Source organism: Ctenopharyngodon idella, chromosome 20 (assembly GCF_019924925.1).
Source record: "Ctenopharyngodon idella isolate HZGC_01 chromosome 20, HZGC01, whole genome shotgun sequence".
NCBI lineage: Eukaryota > Metazoa > Chordata > Actinopteri > Cypriniformes > Xenocyprididae > Ctenopharyngodon > Ctenopharyngodon idella.
The window spans coordinates 20,655,782-20,673,538 of NC_067239.1; the positions used below are offsets into that span (position 1 = coordinate 20,655,782).

The following is a 17,757-nucleotide window of genomic DNA, read 5'->3' on the forward strand; positions in this document are numbered from 1 at the left end:
TGTTCACTGAAAGGTTCAGAATAGTTTTTCTATGGTATCACTGCAACAAACCTTTTTTTAAGAGTGTATAGGAAAACTGAAACTAAATTGTAGAAAATCAGCATGACTATTAGCTTGTGGGAGTTTACTGTGTGAGTTAATGTTTTGTGTGGACTTTTTTAATGAATCTACAACTTGAAGTAAAACAATGAGGGCTACAGCCTTTAGGTAATCAAACTGGAAACTCTGTCTGAAGTACTATAGTGTGCTTAGGCTGTTTTTCTAACCCTGCTTAGAGCTAGAGTGAGCAAATCTCTCATCGCTGTGCCTGTTTACTGTACAACAGCATGACTCTGGCATCAAGCCTGGTGAGAGAGATCAATCTCTATCGTTTCTTTAAATGTACATATGGACATATGCCTCTTGGTCACTGCTTTATAATGTAATATTGGCAATGGAACATCCCTCCACATAATCTGGAACCACATCACACATGTCAATGCAATTACCGCAACTTACACACACACACACAGGCCACAGAAACATCAAACCTCAATCTGTGACTTGGCCCATATTAAAATTTATGATGTAGGGTGGGTTCACATTTTGATTAAATCAAGACTTGTAAAACATAAGAATTAGATCTTTCTCCAAAAATAAACATTTTATACGGGAGGAAACTAACCATGGCTTATGTTATGGAGTGGACATCACCTAGATCAGTAGTTCTCAATTTTTTTTTACATCCAATAATTTTTTTATAGTTTAGATCTTGCCCTGCTAACATTTGGCCCACCACAAAAGAAAAAAATGACAACAATAAATAAACAAATAAAAAAATAAACTAAAAATGCTTTTAATTTTCAATAATAGCTGGAAATGTTTTAATCTAACTTCATGACAGCTATAAAATAAATAAAATGTTTGTAATTTCATTCAAACCGATGTTTCCAAAACCACTCACAATTTACTCTCGCAATTTTGACAAAACCAATTTTGATGTAAACCAATTAGATTAGATTTGATCAGCTTGATGACATATTTTCATCAGCAGAATTCGCAAAACAGTGTTCAACAAATCACAGAAAACCAAATGTTTAGATTAGCAAGGTTTAAAATCACATGTATATGGTCAAGAAATGTGGAACACAAGAACTGGCCCAATATCTGTCCTAAAACTCTTTTACACTAGCTCCAGGCCATACATATTGTTCATTCCTTTATGGTGTTTATTAAGAAGGTGAAAGTAAATGCCCTGTGGTCCTATTGTCAGTTTCGTTGGATTGTTTTTATAAGCACTCACGGAAAGACCTGTAGGGCAAGCACCTGCTTTTCTAACATCATTTTCTCAATGAAAGGCATAAACAAACTCTAAAAAAACATTCACTTTCTTATTATTTTCATTCAGGTGTCTGGATGACATTCAAACAAATGCAAGAGGCATTTAGAGTGTATGTATTATTGTTTAAGCTTTGTACTTTTACATAGACTTCTCAGCCTGAGCTTTAAAATACCCATGTGTTCCATAGGAGGCACCTGATGACAGACAATGCTCAAACACCTAAGTGACAGGTTGAGCGTGGGCATCATGCCAACTACAAGCTGGCTTCTTGTAGCGCAGAACACTCACTTATCGACAGAATGAGTTTCTAAACCTTCCAGCCTTGCTCACGTCAATCAAAGACTTTCCGCAAATTCCTTGGTGAAAATCTGAGCAAGATTTAATTCCAGTAGCTGGTCAGGGCATGATTTTTCTCTTCCTCTCACTCTCTGGCAGAGCTCTTACCTGACAACACAATCATTCTTACCGGAATAACAACAGACGTGATGTTAAAGTGCAGGGTTGTGGAACAAAATCCTGAGCCTCATTCTTTCCAATATATCTTTTATCTGTCAAGCAGATGTCTGGAATGGTTTTGAAGCTGCAGTTGGGCACCATTAAGAGATCTAGAATTTTTTTTTTTTTGGCTTGAAATCAGTAAAGCTTTACAGTCTACACCCTATCGAAGCAGCTGGTGGCTTCAAGATTTAGTTGTTTTGGATGTATTTTGTTTTGTTAAAGATGGAGAGGAGAGGAAAAGAGAAGAGGACTGGATAATATGCAGCTGCTGATGGCAGTCCCAGGCTGCACTGGGTGACCTCATATAAAGAACATTTCCAAAACACTGAGAAAGAGCAAGTGAGAAAGAAAAAGGCCCGTTGTAACGTGGCAGCTAACACAGCTCAGTAGGACTTAGCTACCACTTTTCTCATCCAAGATTCCTCTGCATTCTCCTCAGAATTAGGAGGGACAGGGAGAGTGAAATTCAAAGACAGGCAGAGAGAGAAAACGTGGCTTAAATTGATTTCAAGAGCTGAAAGCAAAAGAATGTCTACAACATCTGTGCTTTTACACTCCCTGATGACCTTTTGAAGAGGTTAACTGTACTTCCTGTCCTGGCTCTAATTTGTTAAAACACTTGCTGAGAGCTGCACTTACAGTCCACATCTATCTGTCTGTCTGTCTGTCTGTCTATCTATTTGAAGTGAAGAACAAATTGGGAATCCAAATTTGGTCATATTTTGATTACATGTATGTATGTGTCATGTGAAAGTGTCACATGTCTTATTTTGATAAGGGGAGACCAGGGATGAGTTATAACGCCATCAGTGTAATCAATTAGATACAGTAGTTAACTACAAGGATGACATCACCATCAGTCAAAGTAGAAGTTGTACAGTATATACACCCCAATGTTAAAGATTTAAATTGTATTGCAACACTCCTGGCAACCCCAACCAAAATTCAGAATTAATCATTTTAATCAGTTTATTCTGATTGTAAACAAGGAATAATTACCGTTTTAAAGTTTACCAGACATAGATGTCATGCTTGCAGGATGACCTTTTTGATTCAAATTGCTACAAAAATTACTGTTTCTTAAAAACTAAAAGTAAAGCAAGTACACATTTTTGAAGTTTGTGCACCTGTCTGTGCCTCAGGTCTCACCCCCTCATGCATTAAGCTATTAGTGCTTGGAATGTTTAAAGTTTTGGCACGTGGTTTCCACGCACAATATGATCAAATAAACAGGACTCAGACCTCGAGATACACCAACCGCAGGTGATTCATTCAGTAGAGCTATTTGTCATACGTGCATATAACATAATAATCTTTACAGTACAAGATAACAGCAGCATTAGAGAAAGCCCTGGTAATTATAACAGACAGAAATATACTTAACGAATTATACTTTAAAAATTATTATAAATTCTAAATAATTCTAATAATACACAAAGCTTGATTTTATGAATTAACATTTAAATAGACAGAAGCAGATTGACCTACCCGACAGTAGTGGGCTCTGGGTGCAGAGTGTGACCAGGAGCCCGAGAAGAGCTCGTGCCCGTGCAGGAGACATTGCAGACAGTGCTTCAGTATTACGGCGATCCGCTACACTGAGGGAAGAAAGGCTATGGGATGCTCGGATGCTTCGCTTCCCGTTCTCACCGTCAGTCTATGCGCTCTTTTCCAGACGTTGTCTCCCTCTTCCGGGGACGAATGGGACTTGGGGCTACCAAAATATTTCCAGAGTAAGGCGATGCAAAGTCTTTACCTCTGATGCTCAACATTTTAGAGCTCTTTTAATTTATATTCAGTTCTAAAATTATAAATATTTTAAAATGCATTATCCAAAAATTTCTGTGCACTAAGAGAAAAATGTATTGCGCATGCGCGCAATTTGGAGAAAGTGGGTTACGAAACGATACAGGTTCTTGCGTTCACAGTTTGAGTAGGCTAAAGGTATTTTCCCCAATTACTCAAGAAGTAGGTGAAGGACCACTCAAAATGTTTCCACCACTAAGGAAAAATACAGCGAAACAGCAGTTCTGGTTAGCAGAGGTAAAATGGGAGACCGGGTGTTTGTTTTCAGTTTGTTTAAACATCTGTAACTCAGTTTTGTGTCTCAGGTTCTGATATAATATTCACATATTTTTCTGCTACAAATGAACGTTGTTTAGAAATCTGTAACTTATCCCTAAATGTTTTTTTATTGTAGGTAAAAAGCTTGTTGTATGTTATAGGCCTATATGTCAAATTAAGAATGACCAATTAAAGTCCTGCAAATGTCAAGAGAACTTGCTGATTCACATTATACCAGTTCTGTGTAATTTAACATAACATCCATTGACGTGCTCATTTTACTTTCTTACCTCAAAAATTGTCCTGTAAATCCTTATATTTTCACACAGATATACTCTCATCGCAGGGAGGTGCTGGTCTTGTGTGGTAGTGATTTCGGGCCTGTAGCTCTTTTCTGATTGGTTAAACCACCGTGTCCCGTGATTCTCTGTAGTCAGCATGTTTTAATAATGCTATATTTGCTATAATTTTCACGGCAAATTCTGCAAGGCCATAAATTCGAGCCAAAAGACATTAAAAGATTTAATGTGTCAGCTACTGCATGAACCTCGCATGAATGCATGAATAAATTATATATACATTTATGTCATAGTCCAACGATGTATTTTAAATTGTAGCTTACACATGCACTGAAAAGAACAAATAGCTTATGGATCTGTATAATATGAATAATTATATTTATACACGAGGCACAATAAAAGCAAAAGATTTTTCTTTCTTTTTTTATTTAACACAATAAATAAATAAATAAATATTTGTGGGCCATGGATGCAAACTTGTTTGTGGTGGACTTCATCAGATTGCTACTTCTGTGTACGCAGATATGGCATAACCTCTAATTAATTGACAAGAAGGAAAGAGAAGGGAATAATATTAAAAACAACGACAACTCTAGTTTCGCTTGAACATAAATTCTTTATGACTCCAGAAACTACCCAGCAGCTAAATGTAAACATAACTGAACATAAAACCCCTAGAGACAGAGCTCCAAGCACAGTTAACCCTGAGTAATGCATCAGCAAATAAGACTCCATCACAAATAATCACTGGACAGCCATAGTCTCTGACTATCTCAGGGGACTATGAGAGAGAAGCAATTAGATCTGTGTGAGATGGGGATTAAGAGAGAAAGAAGTAATAAGAGAGCCCAAGACCAGCTTTTAGAGATTACACTAATTTAGTCATTCAAAAACAACATTAAAGGGTTCACCCAAAAATGAAAATTCTGTCATTAATTACTCACCCTCATTTCGTTCCAAACTTGTAAGACCTTCGTTCATCTTCAGAACACAAATTAAGATATTTTTGATGAAATCTGAGAGCTTTCTGATCCCTCATAGATAGCAATGCAATTACCACTTTCAAGGCTCAGAAAGGTGAAGATTTTGTGCGCAAAAAATTGGAGCCGGAGCCGGGGTTCTGACGTAGAACCCGGAAGTGCTGCACTCTGTTTACAATGTGAACAGCGTCGGAGACTGACACAGAAGAGAAGAAATTGTTGAATAAAGTTGTTATTTTTTGGAGGGGGAGGGGGTTTGCACACAAAAAGTATTCTCGTTGCTTCATAAAATTAAGGTTGAACCACTGTAGTCACATGGACTATTTTAACGATGTCTTTACTACCTTTCTGGGCCTTGAAAGTGTGTTGCTTTCTATGGGGGACCAGAAGGTCTTACGGGTTTGGAACGACATGAACGTTAGTAATTAATGACAGAATTTTGATTTTTGGGTGAACTAACCCTTTAAAGTAAGCATAAAATCAAAACTTATTTTCTGAATGCAATTCTTTTTTTTTTTTGTTAGATGAGCAGTTACAGTCATAAATATTATATCACAGTTTGGAAGTCGTTTCATGCCAACTTCAAATGTTTCATACTGAATATCCATATTTCACATTTTTGTGTCTCACTTAACAGTTATTTTAATTAAAATAGCTGTCTCAGCAAAGTACAGTTCTTACATTGTCTCTGGAGGGTTCTTCTCAGCCTCTTTTACTGCATGACAAAGTAATTGACAGGTTGCACAGTGCCAGTCTTATCTTTGTAATTTTCCCTGTGCTTCTGTGACAACTGGGGAAAAGAGAATGACTAATCAATGAGATAAAAGATATCAGTTTAGAACATGACCCATATTCAATTCTTAATGCTTTTTCTTACCATGTTGAAGTCCTTGATCTCCTTCTGCCTTTTGAAGTCAATGTTGTACCGGACCCAGTAGGGTAAGATACTGTCTTGCGTATGGGAGCTCAGGGGCACACCACCCTTATTGGAAAGGCTTTTGCTGGAGGCCATTTCGGCAGATCGGATATTTTGGAAGTACTTTAGGGATGAATTGCCAAAAGTCTCCCCATACAGGAATTTTGTAGTAGGAATGTGTCCACAGTACCTTTAAATGATTCAGCAGTTGCACAATTAGGCCTAACTGTTGTTGTAAATATTGTTTTATGATTTCCCTGAAATTAACCACATCAAGGTTATGATGCCAAAGAAATAGACAAAAACCTTAGGTAACAGCCATAATTGTTCATTCAAATTTATTTAAATGAAATTATTCAATTGGAATATTTAGCATTAAGGGACAACACACATTTTCTATGTTTGAAAAGAAAAATACTCTCACCAAGGTGCCTGAATCTCAAAACTTACCCCTGAAAATCAATTCAAGGGGGCAAATGTTCTATTTTTTTTTTTTAATGAATTTCTGACACTGCCCTGCACAAAACAAGAAATAAGCTTCGCTTTACCCGGGCATCAGAGACGGTGGGATGTAGGCTGTGTTGTTACGCGTTATGAGAGTCCCATTTCCTCTGAAAGTCATGGCTGAATAGGCAAGGATACTACGAATATCATCCGATCATAAGCTGCTGAAGTTCAGCACTGCGTCTGACCTACACCACAGATAAGACAACAAATGGTTGCCTGGCAACCATTTTCTCAGTGTAGCATTTTGTGTTTTTATTAAGTCAGTTTTTGATTCTAAATGATCAAGAATATATAAAATCTATGTTCATGTTTCCTCGAATAATAATCAATCTGCTAAGATGCTTGTGAAACGTAGTGGGTTTCTGCAAGAATCCGCCCCTGAGAAATAGAGTTCACTGTGTGCGACTGCCCCCTCCTGGCGTCATCCGTCATCACATTGTTCTGCGTGCGGAGTAGTGGAAAGGCGCATCGCAGTGTGAAAGAGTCTCGTCTGACGAGTGTACATGTGCGCATTGTAAAGCGAGAGAAAATGAAAGCTCTTTAATTATTAATTACTCTTTTTATGTTATTGCGCACATAGGATGCAGCCTGTACAACGAGAGGATTTTTTCCCGTTTTATGCAGCGGATAAAAGCAGTTAAGATATGATTGTATAAGTTATGCAGCGTTGGTCAAGATAGATCCGCGATCTTTGTAATGAAACATTTTACTGTGTTGTAGTCTTTTGATTTTTTTCTTCATTCTAAGTTGAAATGGCTTTAGTGGTGTACCTAAAGACTGTCACGGAGCTTCGTGGGAAGGGGGACCGAATCGCAAAAGTGACTTTCAGAGGTATAGAGCAATACTTTTCATTTCCAGTGAATGGGTTAGTATGTGTGCATCTGTACACTAAACATTTTGGGTAATACATATGCAGTTTATATATCGTTTTATTTAACGTAGGTTATATCGTGCAGTGTTGTGTAACTTTTAATTTCAAGTTGTAGAAATCCATGCTATTCTGAAGCGCATGTCTTTATCAAAGAACAAGGGCTTTTTTAATATCGCTTTAGATGATGAAAACACCCCTGTTAGTAGATACATGGCAACAATTTTGCCTCAGACACAAGCTTGAGCTGCTTTCTTACTTGGTTTCATTGTATGTGTAACTTGTCTAAATTCACATACCAAGGCTCTTAATGTTCACTGCAGTACTGTTTAATTCATTGTTGATTTCAAGCTGTAGTCTAGCAATTTATTTTAAGAAAACGGATATTCAGTACTGGGATTCTATTGCAAAATGTTTTTCATGGTCCCCAGAAGTATAAAAAAAATGCATAAAGTTGTAAGCTGATAAAAGTGAACCAAATTTGTTTGAAATGTTGGTTGTTTTGTCTTATGAGGCTTGCCTTGACAATCCATTAGTTAAATGTCATGCAGTGTGGCTCAGAGACTCTTTCTCTCTCTCTTGCTCTCTTTTTTTCCCCCCAGCTGTATTTGTATTTCAGCACCTTGGACAGTTGCTAAGTGTTCATCTGAGACAATCATTTTCTATTTTGTAAAATGCTCACTGTGTGTGTATGTGTGTGTGCGTGTGTGTGTGTGTGTGAGTGAGAGAGAGAGAGAGAGAGAGAGAGAGAGAGAGAGAGAAGGGTGGGAGAAAAATACAGCCAGAGATGTGTGTTGAGTTTAGGTGTTAGCATATAAAAAAATAAATTACAGAATCACCTTAGTTAAATGAAGCAGAAATGAGCTATAGGACAAAACAACATTTTATTGGTAATAAAAAAACGGATGCATGTTTTAAAAGACTAAACATCTTTCGGTATTAATGTGGATCTTTTTGTCAGCTTTACAGAATGACATTCTGTTTTAAATGACAGTGAATGTGACGGTCGGTTTCAACTTACTCCCAATCTAGTGATTTGATTGAGACACTGCAAGTGATTGAAGTAATTTTGATGCTTTGTCCTGTTGCCACTGTTTTTTTTTCTTCTCTATTTCTCTGAGGGCAATGACTATTAGCTCTCCTGCCACCCTTTCCTTCCCTTCCTTTCCGTCTTCCTCTGATCTCCACCAGCCTCAGTGTGCAGTGATCTAGGCTGTCTGGAGCGGAAGGGCTCTACTGAGCTGTGTCCTGTTTCTCTGTGGGTTGCATAACTTAGATTGAGTACCTCTGAGTGGATCTGAGAACAATGAAAAATCACAATATGATTCTATCAAATATAGAAAATTATGAGGTGCATCCCAATTCGCATACTTATGCAATATTCTATGACGTTTTTAAGTATAAATAGTGAAAGTAGTGTGTTCACACTGAAAATTCCAAAAAGAAAAAGTACACTTTAAATACCCGGATGATGCACTAAATTAACGGAAAAAACGAAGTGTGGAATGTTGGACAGTTCGTGCACTCAACTGTCGCAGCTTTAGTTACGTAGCGGAGGGGGAGGGGGTATCAGACTCCGTTGTTAAATGACAAAATAACCTTATACAATTCATGCACTACATGGATGGGTACATACTGCATAAGTACATAGTGTATAGTGCGTCGTTTGGGACGCAACTATAAAGTATACAAAAATATTGGCTTTCAGACATTATGAGATGTGATTGCTTTAGAATTGGAAAAGTCCTTGTAAAGACAGTACATTACTGAAAATAAATTAATTAAATTTTTATTAAAGGTAGGGTAGGCAATGTTTTTCATAAACACTTTTAGTTATACTGGTTGAAACTCTTCACATCCTGATAGCAATTAATAGCAGAAGTGGTCTAAATATTAAAACATGTACATATATCTTCTGTGGAAAGTCTCAGGTGTCCAACCATTGCATTCGGTCTGAATGCAATAATAGGATGTCCTACCTGCCTGTCAACCTATGTTTTTGCGTACCTCTGCACTCCCTGCTCGCACAGACTTTACACCTCATCAGTATGTTCCATTAGTCTGTACAGAGTTGTAGAAAGATAGTCACTGAGTGCAGCAAACAAACAGCAGCCACCTTTAACAGCTCCTCCTGAACCAAAACAACAAGCTTATGATGTGAGCTTATGATGGCATGTTGTAATTACCGTAATTAAGAGATGGCAACCCGTGACATTATATTCGGAGCTGTTCATGTCCTCGGACTCAGAATTATGGGCGACATTATCAACGCTGAAATTGTTTACTGTGCGCGTTCATGTGTTTTGAAGGAGGCGTGGCTTTGGAGAGCGCTCTGAAGGGAGGGTGGGATCTTATGCTTTCAAAGCTAGCTTGCTATTGCTAGCCTCTCTGAAATTGCCTACTCTACCTTTTAAGTCTTCGCCCAGTTTATGCATGTTACATAATCAGCTTTTATCCCTATCTTCTCATTATGGTTACCAAGGAAAAGCGTCTTTAAATCTAGGTTGTAAGCCTGGTGATACTTTAGTTTTTGCCCTCAGTTCTTCTTTATTAAGCTATCAATGAGTATAATATTCATTCATAAAATCTTCCCCGTCATGCTTTTTTAATCAATTATAGTTTTTCTATTATGACTTTAAAGTTAAAAATATTCCTCACCAGCTGAATTTTGTGATTTACAGCACTGTGTATAGAGGTTAGATGTAAATGTTACCTGGGGGAAAAGCTCTTGTGTACAACAGCAGCCAGCAATGAGTTTATTTCTCTGAGACTGAGAGAACTTTGTTGTCTTTATTTTGAGATTACATAACATAACTTGCTTAATTTTATGCTTCTAAAGCTTTTTTTTTCCATGAAATTTACCAGATTGTTCAACAAAGAATCAAGACAACACTAGACAATGGTATTATTAGATAAAACTACAATAGCACAACAAAACAAAAATGGATTGCATGTATTATAAAAATGGTTGTGAACTGCAAACATACTGAAGAGAACAAGAACAAGCAGCATTATGTTGTATTGTGGGTTTGTTTTAGTGTCCATAGCTAATGATGATTTATGTATTTACCCTTCTTCTGCAGTGAGAGATATCTACCAGTGTACCTAAGCCAAAAAACATCAGTTAATTGTTCAAGTGCAATACCTCTAAATGTGTTCAAGTGTTTGTGTAGGCATGTGTATGTGTGCGAGAGTTGGTGTGTAAACATTCTAACGTTCATATTTACTCGTGCACACAAGCACACACTGACAAGAAACAACAAGCACTATTCTGTATTATTCTTGGTCAGAGTAAATGCTAAGGGTTGGAAAAGGCAGTTTCTTTTCCCCTCCCCGATATCTGTGACCAACTCCAACCCTTCTATAAAGCAGTTTCACACTTCACCATTTTACTATGTTGCAGTTTTATGATAATGGTAGCCCTCTGTGCTTCTCTGTTGCCAAAAAAACGTCAGGGCTGTGATGACCTGCCTATTACGCATAATCCTAATAAAATGTTACCTACAACAGCTCTTCAATGATTTACACGGAGGGTCTTGATAAATTGGTTATGTACATAATTCTGTCATGTAATGCATGTAAAAAATTACATTTTGTTTTAAAGATATTTGGTACATGAAATCTTACTCTTGTGAGTTCAGTAACAGAAAAACTATGTTTTAACTGTTACTTTGTCACAATGTGTTATTTGGAAATTATTATATAAAAGGCACTGTTTTATATATATTTATTATGGTACACAGTAGTGGCCAAAAGTAATTGACATCTTCACCCTTCATTCAAACATTATAAAAATTTTGTAATCCTATTTTGTGAGCGTGACTGTTCCCTGCTGGAGGAACAACTTAACCCGAGTCTTTAACCACTTTCAAGAAACGGCTAAAGAAGCATCTATTTCATCAACACTTGACCATTTGATACTAACACTTACTATTCTATTCTATCTTTATTATTATTTATTGAATTAAAAAAAATAATAATTCTACGTGTACTCTGCCAGACTAACTGGGACTTGTCATAGCACTTACATATTGCCCTTTTGTTGATTTGGACAAAAGTGTCTGCTAAATAATAAAATGTAAATGCAAATGTTAAATTAATATTGCGTAGTTGTGCTGGGAGTCAGTTGTTTTATTTGTGATAAAGCGATGAAACATGCCAAATTGTGCGGACATAACGCATTTTTTCTCAGGCTGTCATACAAAGAAACTAAGCAAGCTGTTTTGTTCTTCCCTCGCATTTACATTATTTGGAAATTATAAAATAAAAACAAATTAAAACAAATATCACTTTTGGCCACTACTATATATGTTATGTTAATCGCTACTTTGATACTCTGCTGAACCACGTTGACCTTTAACCTTGTTTATCTCCCTGCAGGTCTTTCCTTCTTCTCTCGGGTGCTGGAAAACTGCGAGGATGAGGCTCGATTTGAGCAGGTCAGTCACCCCCCCCACCCCCAGCTACTGTATATCACTAGGTTCCACTACTATCTCAAGCATCTTCCGATACATATATTTGCTACAAATTTGATTTCCCTCTCCCCAAGAGAGGATGTGGTGAAGGAATCACACGGGGAATCGAACCGCTCGACCGTGGCCAAATGCATCACATTCAGCCCAACTGATTCCTATTAATGTTATTTGCACAGACCCTCAGGCAAGCAACATAGCAGTATGAAGTGGCAATAAGGCTGTGGATGCACCAGCTAAATTACCATTACACTAATACAGTTCTTTGAATGATTGCTCTCTTTACTCCAAAATATCCCTGCTGGTTCAGGTATCATCCTTACATTTGATAGGTGAATAGCAGGTAAAGCTTTGTTGCCTTCTCGTTCTTAAATATGACTTAAGGATGTGCACGTCATGCATAATGTCCCCATGAATAGTTTCTGATTCTGTATTATTTAAAATTATTTACATTGATAATAATTTGTAGGGCTGCCCTCGACTAAAGATATTTCTGGTCGACTAGTAGTCGTTCGTTTTAAGTGATTAGTCAACTAATCGCATGTTTATTAATAACCATATAAATCATAATAAAGAGCCTTTAATGCCTACATAGCCTAATCAGCATTTAAGAGCACACATAAAGCTTGCCACAGCGCACTGGCAGAATGATTATGAATGCGTCTGGGAAAAACAGCAAGAAGATTGCTTTAACATTTTAATAATTAATTGATAAACTAGTGTTTTCTGTATTTTTGGCTGCTGTAATGAAGTCGACGATGCTGACTCATCATCTCCGCAGTGCACGCACTTATATGCACGTTTCATACGGATTACATAACCTGAGAATATTTGTTTTCCGTTTGAATTGGTTCATTTATATACACTGCCCGGCCCAAAAAAAAGTTGCTGTTTGGATTTTAATAGGCAAATACTTAAGAATCTATGAATGGATCATTATTACAGTGATTATTATGTTTCTAGCGTGTTATATGTTTGGCAACGGTTCTTTTAACCCTAAAAGATGGAGTGTGTAGCTTTTCATTTCTTAAACAACGATGTAGGAAGACACATCATGGCCATATTCCAGGATGACAATGTCAAGATTCACCAGGGTTAAAATTGTGAAAGAATGGTTCAGAGAGCATGAATAATCATTTTCACACATGAATTGGCACCTCTGAGTCCAGACCTTAATTTCATTGAAAGTATTTGGGATGTGCTGGAGGAGACTTTACAGAGTGCTCACCTCTTGCATTGTCAATACAAGATCTTGACCAAAAATTGATAGATGGAAATAACATCACAACATTTATTTCCATCGAGAGGTGCATCATTTTTTGGTCAAGATCTTGTATTGACAATGCAAGAGGTGAGCACTCTGTAAAGTCTACTCCAGCACATCCCAAAAACTTACTTTGAGGTTAAGGTCAGTACCAATTCATGTGAGAAAATGATTCTTCATGCTCCCTCCCAACAATTCTTTCACAATTTGAGCCTGATGAATCTTGACATTGTCATCCTGGAATATGGCTATGATACATCTTAATACATGGTTGTTTAAGAAATGAAATTTTAGGGTTAAAAGAACCATTGCCAAACATCCATAGACTCTTAAGTATCTTCCTATTAAAATCCAAACAGCGACTTTTTTTTTGTCCAGGCAGTGTATGAACCATATATATATATTTTTCATGTCTGTGAGGCAAGTTTACATAGAGTTTCGGTTCTTTTTTTCGGCGCACTCAAGTTCACAAAGGGAGACGGCAGAAAGCGCACTCTGTTTGCTTTCATTACTTTACAAAAGGACAGCGTTTTGTTGTTATTGTGAGTGCACACAAAAAAAGTAGACTCTTCACAGAATCAAAAGATGTATTGCTCTTATCTGTATGGCCAAAATTGACAGAGAATTTTAAGCACCTCCATGTCAGCTGCCATGCAGTAAGCACCCTACTATTCAGCTTTCACACTCCGCACAAACACTTAAATATCCCACATTTTTCTAGGTTAACTTAACCCTAACAATAAAGCCATGTTGGCCAATCAGAAGCCTGGAAAAATGGTTATTCCCGGTTCCAGGTCCGACGTCACAAGTCAAAATCTCCGGCATGATTTTACCACTTCCTGTGGATTTTTTTTTCTGCGACTAAGTGACTGATAAAATTTTGGTCGACTAAGTCTCTTCTTGTCGACTACTAGGGGGCAGCCCTAATAATTTGCAACATTTATTTTTGAAGTGCCCCAATTATGCTATTTTAAAGATTCTTAATTTTGTTTTGATTTATTACAATACAATATATGCATCCAAGTTCAAAAACACTTTAATTTTCTCATAATATACATTGCACATCACCTCTTTTCTCACAGTGTCTGAAATGGCTTGATAAAGGATTTAGTCTCTCTAAACCCCTCCTTTCCGAGAGCTTCCTCTACTCTGATTGGTCAGATGGGCCAGTCTGTTGTGATTAGTCTACCGCTTACAGTGCGGCCATATTTGTGTCCGTATTTGCAATGCCTCCAGTCAGCTTTTTCAGGCATACAAGACCAAGTTCATACAACTTGAATGGGGGAATCCTGAAATCTCAAAAACTGCTTGCTGAACTCACATTTAAATAACATATTTCAAATCAGCAACAAAATCTGACATGAACTGTCCCATAAATGTTGTTTCTTATGCTCAAATAGCATTAAAAAAAGACCAGTCAATGCACATGTGCAGTCATAAGCGCGCATCTCAGTACACTGATTGTTTCTATAACAACCGGAGCTTCTGAAACGGCTGCTGCAGCGATTGGCTCTTTTATTTAGAAGGCGGGACTTAATCCACCATATTGCACTTTGCACTTTCTCCCATTCATAATTAATATGAGAGCACTGTCTTTTCTATATATTAAGAATTTGACATGAATTTCTGATCTGGAGGCTTCCTCAGCACACAGTGATTCGAACAGTAACAATGGCATTGGTTTTACCGTATCAATTCCAGTGCAAATCCTCATCCTTTGGAAGTGAATTCAAAGTGGATTTGCAACGCAGAAGACAGTTTTCTCGACATGTCGACAATACGACATGTTGCTACAACTTGTTGCTTCTCAGCTGGCTTGTTGGCATGTTGGCATTATGCAAATTTGTTACAAATCCACGTATATGTGTTACGGAAGTGAGACTGGAATTGCTGTCGTTTCAGCAGTTCAGAATCGATTCTTTCTTTTAGGAGACAATAACTTTTTGTTGTGCACTTTGATCTTTCAAACTTTGCAGACCTTTCACATTCACAAACAGCTATCACACACTGCATGCCAGGTAATATTCAAAAAAACATAATGGGGCACCTTAAAATATACCTCCTTGTGTGTCCTCATAGTAGGCAGAAATTCAATTATGTTTTGCTGTCAGTCATGATTGGGACTCCCACACTAGTGTCTCACCTTTGGAGGGGGTTGTTAATTCCTTTTTTAGTGCTGCAAACAGCAAGCGTTACAAAATTGCTCTTTTGATTCTATTTAAAAAACAAGTGCTGTTTCCTTTCTTGCTGATTGTCTTTTGTCTATGTTAATATAGAAGGTTGTGTTTCTACTGTATGATAAGGAGCGAGAGAATGACTCACAGTGAGTAAGGCAATAAGCAAAAAAATTAATTTGGGATTATCTAAATCTAGGAAAATAAAGTTGACCGTTTTTCAGCTAAGCAGTGACATAATTAGTTTTTATCTTGCTGTCCTTATATGCCCTATGAACTTTCTGGTTGACCTCCAGCCTCTTTATTTCCTCTCAATCCCTCACTCATAGTTTTGTGATAATAGTTTAATCATTACTAGGCATTTAGAGAGGGTCAGTACACACTTCAAATCGACTGAGCCCACTCGCCACTTATGATTACATCACAGATCTCATACCAAACCCCACAAGACAGTTCAGACAACACTATCTTCACTCCCGGTATACTGTACTGTAGGATATGCTCGCGTTTTTCTGTCTTTCTCTCCCTCCATCTTCTCTTTTATTTAGTAGCATGTTTGTGTGTGGCACCAGCATTGTCTTTTCATGCAGGTTTGTCCGGCAGGCAAGATCAGGTTTCATATTCATCAGAACATGGGTTTTAGCGTACCTAACACTGACATGTAATGAAAAAAGGGCATAAACCGAAAGCGAACAGACTTTATTTTAAAGAGATGCTTGTGTACATTTTCTATCGTTCATGACAGCTTTTATTCATCATTTGAAGATCAATGACGATCATAGAGTCCTATAACTGGGCATATATTAAGACGTGGGAGTGTAGACAAACACTTTCTATATTGTAAAGAGCCAATAAGTGTCTGCATGCCAGATTCTGGTAGTTTGCTGCATCTGCACAACAAAGAACTCAGAACTGACCCTCAAGATGGGTGTTTGAGCTCTGCATGAAGTACATTCAGCACAGATTTTGTGGGTTCACGTTCACATTCTGCTTTTTGCATATACTTTGTTGCTAGAAAGTATGCATATTTGTACTCAGGTTAAAGTTGATAGTTCACCCAAAAAATGAAAATTCTGTCATCATTTTCTCACCCTCATGTTGTTCCAAACAAATAATACTTTTGTTCATCTTCAAAACACAAATGAAGATAATTTTAATAAAACCTGAGTGATTTCTGTCCCTTTAAAAGTACAAAACTAGATCATAATAGAAATCCATATGAATCCAATCTTCTTAAGAGACATGATTGCTTTATATGAGAAAGAGATTCAATTTAGTATTTTAACTAATTTAGTTGTTCACAAATAAACATTGATCAACGCACATAGAGCATATCTGTTATGGTGAAAGGAAGCTCAACTGTGCTTGCTTAATACCTTTATTTGTGTTTCAAAGTCTTAATTGTGCTTCTCTCATTCTGACATATATCCCACCATTTGTTTCCTCACAGCCTTACTACCTCAGAACAATTGAACATCGCATTAACTTTTTTTTTAGGGCCCTATGAAATCAGCCCCCCCATTTCTGTTTTCGTTTTTAATATTCCAGATTCTATTTTAATGCTTTAATTTAATTTTTAAACATAAAAATGTCAAATCAATAGAATTCATTACAATTTGTTAACAATTTAATAAATAATAAAAATCGTAACAAAGGGCCCTATGAAGTCCGTTTTATTTTTTCACCAATTCTGTTTTTTATATATTCTGTGTTTTAAGATTGAATAAAAATGTATTATCAAAAACTGCAGTAATGAATTTATAACGCTTGTAATCCACTGAAAATACAACAATTCCTTTACAACAAAACATTGCATTTATTTATTACATTAAAGTGCTGCACAAAAGAGGTTTAAGCCAGGCTGGGAACCACTGCTCTATTGGTTCAGTGTTGAATTTCTTACAGGAGCGTTTCAGGTCTGGAATGACCCCTGATGCTTAAGGTTTTTGTGGCAAAAGAAAAATCTCTTGATTGTGTGATAGCTATATATGACGATAGCTTTCTTTGAAACAATTGAAACAGTGATGAAATGCTCATGGAATGAACCCTCAGAGCAGCTCTTGAGAGGAAGTTCATGTGTTTCATATAGTGAGACGGCAGACACTGAAAACACCATGAGCATAACTCGTGCTTGAGTATATGCAGTAGATGAAACTGCGCTGCTTATTCATTCTGAAAAACCCAGAACATGCAGACTTTATATTTCTTTTTATGGTTTAATAATCACAGACACTAGTCCATATTGCAATTTGAATTTGATTAATTGTATGCCCCTGCTTTTCAATTATTAATCCAAAATTTGCCATGTTCCCTGACGTTCCATTCTGTTTAAATTACTGGATTAAACAATTCTGTCTGCTTTTTCTGCAACGCGGAAATCATAGGGCCCTACCT

The 17,757-nt window shown here is 37.0% G+C and overlaps 3 protein-coding genes across 12 annotated transcripts in view; 1 reads left to right on the forward strand and 2 right to left on the reverse strand.

The window, feature by feature from the left end:
• The window catches only part of fndc1 (fibronectin type III domain containing 1), a 37,297-nt gene extending 33,019 nt beyond the window's left edge, over positions 1 to 4,278 (reverse strand). Inside the window, exons 1-2 of one of the 2 annotated variants that reach the window (XM_051875930.1) lie at positions 4,174 to 4,278; positions 3,308 to 3,533 (exon numbers count right to left, since the gene is read on the reverse strand). In XM_051875930.1, the coding sequence (XP_051731890.1) occupies positions 3,308 to 3,380 (73 nt within the window). In that variant the 5' untranslated portion in view covers positions 3,381 to 3,533; positions 4,174 to 4,278. The remainder of the gene's footprint in view (positions 1 to 3,307; positions 3,534 to 4,173) is intronic. The other variant, XM_051875931.1, reaches the window with a different exon arrangement.
• A 1,582-nt stretch (positions 4,279 to 5,860) lies between these two features.
• fam166c (family with sequence similarity 166 member C) lies at positions 5,861 to 6,886 on the reverse strand (the record flags this gene model as incomplete). Its single annotated transcript, XM_051875646.1, is given in 4 exon segments — positions 5,861 to 5,880; positions 5,883 to 5,952; positions 6,040 to 6,268; positions 6,627 to 6,886. Coding segments are annotated over 4 exon segments (393 nt in total), but the record flags the coding sequence as incomplete, so codon positions are not given.
• A 161-nt stretch (positions 6,887 to 7,047) lies between these two features.
• The window catches only part of otofa (otoferlin a), a 66,074-nt gene continuing 55,364 nt past the window's right edge, over positions 7,048 to 17,757 (forward strand). For all 9 annotated transcript variants that reach the window (XM_051876275.1, XM_051876276.1, XM_051876279.1 and 6 more), the window contains exons 1-2: positions 7,048 to 7,416; positions 11,834 to 11,892. In XM_051876275.1, the coding sequence (XP_051732235.1) occupies positions 7,338 to 7,416; positions 11,834 to 11,892 (138 nt within the window). In that variant the 5' untranslated portion in view covers positions 7,048 to 7,337. The remainder of the gene's footprint in view (positions 7,417 to 11,833; positions 11,893 to 17,757) is intronic.